General features: G+C 37.7%; 1 protein-coding gene across 1 annotated transcript; it reads left to right on the top strand.

Moving 5' to 3' along the window:
• Nucleotides 1-153: 153 nt before the first annotated feature.
• Nucleotides 154-6,775, top strand: LOC114353897 (calpain-A-like; the record flags this gene model as incomplete). Its single annotated transcript, XM_028306040.1, has 7 exons — nt 154-267; nt 1,198-1,304; nt 1,971-2,080; nt 2,717-2,908; nt 3,620-3,842; nt 5,429-5,556; nt 6,654-6,775. Coding segments are annotated over 7 exons (996 nt in total), but the record flags the coding sequence as incomplete, so codon positions are not given.
• Nucleotides 6,776-7,434: the final 659 nt, after the last annotated feature.

Genomic DNA, 7,434 nt, shown 5'->3' with positions numbered 1-7,434 from the left:
AACTGGTGAGCGCTAAAACGATAGCCCTCAATAAATAAAAATGCGACCAAATACCTGCCTATTGTCCCGTTAGTGTGGTAGGGCAAGCTACATTAGAACGTGTCTGTGTGCCATGAAAAGGGCCACTAATAATTTTAATCTGTTAAATTTCAGGTCTCCCGAGTGGCGATTCATCCCCGAATCTGAGAAAGAGGAGCTGGGTCTAAACTTCGACGATGACGGCGAGTTCTGGATGTCGTTCAAAGACTTTGCCCAACACTTCGACAGGTGAGCAGTAACCTCCTTTTTTAAGTCGTTTAATACTCGTATAGTTGTTAGTGTAAGAAGCCAGTTATAGATCGTTTCATCCACGAAACGATCTGAAGGAAGTGCGGGGAGTTTGATCCGAGCAATCCGAGCGTCATTATTGTAGTGTCGTCATTTAGCGTGTACCCATAGCACTCAAACATTAGCGGAAGAATGATGGGGCGTGTCTTCGTGGATGAAAGTACGACCTACAACGTGCTCTTTTTGATTTCCTGGAACTCTAGGATATTAATAAGACCACTTCAAAGAATGGAATGACATTACATTTTTTTGTTAAATTCAACAATTTTTTTCGACTTATTTTTTCATACGAAATTATTAAAAAACTTAATTTTTCACTTAAATAATTCATAATTTACATACACTTATCAATAAAAAGTCTGCACAAAAAGACTAGGTGACAATTTTGAAAAAAAAAAAAAACTAGATTGATGATACTATAATCTAAATCAACTAGGTAGGTATCTTCTAAATCTAGAATCCACAATATCTTCAAAAATATGCTTTTAGAAACACATATTCCTAAGACTTTAACTAATTTATAGAATATACCCCTAAAATTTCCGGAAAACAAAAGGAGCACGTTGTATAGTAATAACAATTCTTGAAAAAAAAATAGGATCAAATCCTATTAATTTCATAATTATACTTTCTGTATCATACTAGACAAATCCTCCTAAACCCACCTGGCCAGCGTAAGGAGTGTGGACCAAAACCTTCATTTGCCTCAATCAATAGAGCCGATTAAAACTTCCCGACTCCCTTTGATCTAAAATCCTGACACTTAGAAGCATGATACTGACAAAAGGCAGAAATCGGAAAATAGCAACTCCTACTATCAATAATTATAAGGCTACTTAAATTTTGTTTGACACAGTTTTATCTTTTCAGAGTGGAGATCTGTAACTTGAACCCGGATTCCTTGGACCCCGAAGAATGTCCTGAAGGCTGCACTAAGAAGTGGGAGATGTCTGTGTTTGAAGGGGAGTGGGTCAGAGGTTAGTAATCATTATATCCTTTTATGAATAATATTGCGCGTGGATTACAATCTCTTGTCAAATAAAATTAACTTTGGACCCACGTTTTATGCACTTGAAGAAATAATAATACATTTTTGAAACATCCTTTCTTAGCAGATTCCTACGTCATAATAATTATCTGCGTGCCTTTCAGTGATTGCGCTGTGTATTGATAGATCAGTCAGTCTAAACCAGTGGTTCCCAAACTTATTTAGTCTACTGCCCACTTTGAGAATAAATTTTTCTTTAGCGCCCCCATTTTTGTAGTCAAGAGTCGAGCTCAGTCGGTGTCTAAGAGTCCTCCTAGTAGATGACGCCTTCCAAGCCTCTACACAACGTCCCGATTTTTTTTCTGGGTCTCTTACCGCCCCCTTTAAGCCTGCAGCGCCCACAAGGGGGCGTTATCGCCCACTTTGGGAAAGACTGGTCTTAACTAAACTATCGTAACTAAATATACTTATGCTGACTTGTTTTAATTAGTCATTTGGTGTCAACATATAAACATGCTTTTTATAGACACATATTCATTGTCATTGGGTACCAAACCCATAGCTTTGCTTAGTTTAGGACTGGATGGTGCAGTGTATAATGTCCATAAGTTGATTATTATTAAATAAACGTTTTTCTTTTGAACTTGTCTCGCAGGAGTGACAGCGGGCGGTTGCAGAAATTATCTGGAAAGCTTCTGGCGGAATCCACAGTACACCATCACTCTACGAGACGTGGATGAGGGAGACGACGAGAACAAGTGTACGGTAAGTAACTATCGATTAAACGATCGATTCCTATTGAAATCACTCATACTATCGAATTATCAGATATCGATAACACTATACAGGGTGTTAGGTAAATGGGTATATGAGCCGACACTAGCCCATGTTAACATGATGTCAAATGGTATGGTGAAGTCAGAAATTTGATATCATAATTATTATTATATATTTTTTTCATACATGTAAATTTTATATCCGACTTGTAAGAAAATTAAAATAATTAAAATGAAGATATCAATTTTCTGACTTCACCATACCATTTATATGACCATGTTAACATGGGCTAGTGTCGGCTCATATACCCATTTACCTAACACCCTGTAGAACGATTCCGTACTTATGGTTTTCCTCATGCATGACGATAGAGTTTTTGCAATGATTACAATTTATACACAGACTCATGACTTAGTATTATCACCTTTTATAGGGGTGGATTTTCGTAAAATCCGTTCTTAGTGAGCACCTAAGTTCTAAAAGGAACACCATGCAAAATTTGAGACTCCTAGCACTTGTAGTTTCTGAGATTTCGTGATGAGTGAGTGAGTCAGTTAGTCAATCAGTGACCTTTCAGTTTAATAAATATACATAGATTAAAATCATATTTATTTCGTCTTCCAGATTATCGTGGCTCTAATGCAGAAGAACCGTCGTTCGCAAAGGCACCAAGGCCTGGAGTGCCTCACCATTGGTTTCGCCGTATACCGTCTGCCCGACTATGGACATGTGCCCAAACCATTAGACGTTAATTTCTTCAAGTATAACGCTTCTATTGGGCGTTCGCAAGCTTTTATCAACTTGAGAGAGGTGTCTGCTCGGTAAGTAATTCGATTATATCAGGCCTGTTCATCTCCGCGAGTTTACATCGAAAACAAAACACGCACGATGGCCCCCTACAGGATACTATTCGACAAGGCCTCACATACGAGCGAACATTGACTCACGCACGCGTATTCTTGTGTATGATGGAAGAAAATAAAGAAAATGGTGTACTAAATACTGTGCAGTATTTAACTGCCTAAATAATAATAAAAACACAGAATGTACTTTTTTAAGTTGCCTCAAGACACTGAGAGGTAAATAAGTAGTTAATATTATTCATGATAATTCATGCTAAATTATGTATTTCCTCCGCCATTTTCCGCAGTTTGGCACCTCACGTCACATCATTTTACCGAAGTCAGCCCTATAGCTTCGGCGCAGTGCCGATCACTGACGTTTGTCAACAAAATAGTGCTTGACTCTTGAGACAGGCTAAATTACACCATATTGTTATTTTAGAACATTCTTATAAATGGTAGTCCAAAATTAAATTGTAACCGAGCCGAGAATCCAGGCCAAAAAAAAAGGTATAGGTACAAACTTTTTCATTATATCGACAAAAATAATTAGCGGGCCGCAATTTATAATGAGTTTAGAACCTCTGATATTTAATTTTTTTATCAACTCTCGGCGAACAGACTTTAGCCATTAAAAAGTCGTAATAGGCCAGCTGTACTGGTGCTAGGTTACAAACTAACGTAGCAATATCGTCTAGAGCTGGCCATGCGTCACGGGGGCGCATACGACGGCGGGGGCCCCGGGGGCTACGTGGGGGGGCCCCAGTCCCCCCCTACGGAACAGAGCTGCCTAGAACAACTGCTGTGCGCTCTCTGCGCACCCATCTGCAAGGAAATCGGCGTGGACCTACAGCAAGTCACGCAGCAGCAGGGCGAGCAAGTGCACCTCACTCAACCGCAGCCCCAAGGTATAGGTTCATTCGTTCAGTCACTCGTTCATTCAATCGTTCGTTCAACGGAAATAGACAAGCTTTTCCATTGCTTTGCATTGAAAATCGAATCCGTTCACGGAGCAAAGCAACGCCATACACGCTGTATAATTTCCTAATAAAGATAATAAAATAAAACCGCCATAGCGATGACTTTTCGAAATTACAAAACAGTCTTTGCCATCTGTCTAAGGGTTCATACTAGTTGCACAAAAACTTTTTGTATATCTCTTAATTAAACGGTTGACTGCGACCACCTTTGCAACTGTCAAATTGTGAACCAAGTAAATAACTACTTGCTAGTCTTTTAAATTCACGACGATTCTTCGCTCACTTATTGTCCGGTTGAACTAAGACATTTCCCATGTCCGTTTCTTAGAAATATCTGATAAAAATTCAAAAGCATAATATTCATTATTTTGTTTTCAATTTTTTTAACTTCATAATTAATTAATTTACTAATTGTGTATTCAGTTTTGTATTTTTCAGAATTTCCCGGAACGTCGGATGCATGCGACTATCTTCTTCTTCTTATTTTTTAACTTGTTTTTATTGAAATGGAGGCGAATAAAATTTAAAATGTCTGTTTTTGATTATTATTTTCTTAATTTTTTAGTTTTAAGTTTTTTTCGTATTTTATTTTTATTCCAGGTGGTCTCCGATTATACTTTTGTTTTATTTCTGTATGTATTTATGTAAAATTATGCTTTTATCTATGTTTTTGTTTATTTATTGTACAAAATGTACATAAAAGCATTGTTTTACAAAACTTTTATTAGCTGTAACGTTGCTACTAACACCGTATGTTGATATTATCAATTAAATTGGAAATATCAACATAACAGCTTCTCTGTCGCATGTAACTATGTAAATATGGCACGTCTATGAAGGCACTCAAAAATGGGCATTTTAAAAGAAACAAACTTGTTTAGTCTTAATTAAATCACCTCCATTTCCATAAATATTTTTAAGTGTAATTAAATGACATAGTTTTTTTTCTTATTAGGTACATACTATGTTATTTAATTGTGTATTTAAAGATGCGACTTGGAACTTAATTTATTATACGTTCATTGAGATAATATCAACCTTTTATTCATGTATAATATGAATGAAATTAGCATGAATTACTCACTCTACGAATGTCTTTAAAAACTTGTTCTGTTATGTAATGTTTATTATAAAATTTATTTCTTTCTCAAACTACATAATTGAAAAGAGCATCAATTGATGCTGTTTTTTCGTCCTATGTTTTGATATTCATCTACAGTAAATTTCTGTCTCCTACTACTTCAATATTGAAAAGTTTCTCATATTTCAACCATTGCTTGCACAACTTTTACTTTCAGTACGTAAACCACTGAACCATGTGAGCGTAGCATTGGTCCAAATTTGCCAGAGTGTCAAAAGATGGGGAAATATGCGACATCAGCTATCTCGCCCCTCAGTACCAATGGAAGATGTTTGTTCTTTTCATCATACTTAAAAAACGCAAATTAATTTCCAAGTCTCGTCTCCCATTCCCCATCTCCACCACCCCCTCTAACCGTTACCAACTGTTTCAGAACTCAAAGGGCAAGGGTTCTCCAAGGATGTGTGCCGTAGCATGATCGCGATGTTAGACAAGGACGGCTCCGGCGGCCTGGGCTTCGAGGAGTTCAAGGCTCTGTGGATAGATCTGCGCAATTGGCGGGTGAGTTTACATCATTGTTGACGTTAACCTGGGTCTCTAGCGGTTTTTCCCTACACAGTCAACAAAAATATGTCAACGTTTTTTTTATCCACAACGAGGAAGCTCTTGGCCTGTATCTCACCTGATGGTAAGTGATGATCAGGCCGAAGGTGGAAGCGAGCTTCACCCGGAATTCTCAACCACGGAGGAACAGGCTATCTTACCTCTAACTGCCGGAACACAATAATGCTGTTAACATTGTTGTTATGGCGACAGACTTAGGTAAGATGGTGGTGGATAGCCAGGCGTACTTGGAACAAGCCCTACCACCAACCAAACCGAACAGAAAATTCTGCCCCCACTGGGAATCGAACCCGGGACCTCTGCGTCTGAAGCAGGTGGTCTAACCACTAGACCACAGAGGCGGTTCACATTCAACATTTTTTGTAGACAATTTTGTTGAATGTTGAAATGTTTTTGTTGATTGTTTAGGACAAAACACGCGCTAAAAATTTGTACGGACCTACTTGTTTACATCTGTATTTGAGTTTTAAAAAATGTATTTGAAAAAGCACATCTACGGCATTTGAATTGAAATCTTGTTTCTTAACTTTTGGAGGTTTTGTCCGCAATCAGGTTACAAGTTTTTAAATTTTTTACCAGTTATTAAACAAAACACCCCTTGAACGTCCTTAAAGAATATTATTTCAAATGCAAATTACAGGTTATATTATACTATCTATACTAATATTATAAATGCGAAAGTAACTGTCTGTCTGTCTGTATCGCTTTCACGCCTAAACCACTGAAGCGATTTTGATGAAATTTGACATAGAGATAGTTTGAGTCCCGGGAAAGGACATAAGATATTTTTATCCCGGTTTTTCAAACAGAAACGCGCGCGATAAAGTTTTTTCTGTGACAGACAAAATTCGCGGGCGGAAAGCTAGTATCTCTATAAGTCGGAATCATTTAGTTAGTTGTTGAAGTAGGAATGCTATTTTTAATTCAATAAGAAGTTACCTCGACTACTGGAAGTTTTACCCTTACCTTAAAACATTTCTCCTTTTATTTTGTGTTTTATCATCTATGATAACGATGATGATTTGTTTTTCTAGGCTGTATTCAGGCTCTACGACACAGAAGGCCGCGGCGCGATCCCGGCTCACCATCTACGTGACGCGCTCCACTCAGCTGGATATACTGTCAACGCGCACATACTCAACGTTCTAGCTCACAGGTAAGAGACCTTTTCAGTCATCTGTCTCCCGCTTTGCGACAGAGCGAAGTCGATGTTCCTATATTTTCTTGATTTTAACGCCTTCTATAGTCTGTTCGCCGAGAGTTGATAAAAAAAATTAAATATCAGAGGTTCTAAACTCATTATAAATTGCGGCCCGCTAATTATTTTTGTCGATATAATGAAAAAGTTGGTAAATTATCATTTTTAAATTTACGGGAATTATTCCGGTTAGGGCATACGTGGGGATACGGATCAAACACGTGGCGTCCATGTGTTGGATAAAAAGTATTTCATTATTATCAAGTGGCTTATAGTGTATCCCAATATTGGGCAAAGCCCTACCCACTGTCATACCATTCATTTCGGTCTTATGTAAAATAAAACTATTCCGTTTCACACATTGCGGCCCGCCGGCCAGGGCGCTTGACGACAGCTGCGTGGCTCGTACCATGGTACTCAGTGCGCGTTGTGACAAACGACGCCCGCCATACAGAATGCGATAATTAAGCGACAGTCGCTATTGCAAGACATTTCATAACAGTGTTGGCAAAAAGTTAATCTGATTAATGATTAAAAATTAATGATTAAAATCATAATCAAATTTTTTTGATTATGATTAATTAATCATTAATCAAAAATTTTGATTAAGATTAAGT

Source organism: Ostrinia furnacalis, unplaced genomic scaffold (genome assembly GCF_004193835.3).
Source record: "Ostrinia furnacalis isolate ACB-3 unplaced genomic scaffold, ASM419383v2 OfSCF1858, whole genome shotgun sequence".
NCBI lineage: Eukaryota > Metazoa > Arthropoda > Insecta > Lepidoptera > Crambidae > Ostrinia > Ostrinia furnacalis.
The sequence above is the reverse complement of the archived record's forward strand: the minus strand, read 5'-3'. Positions and strand labels throughout refer to the sequence as shown.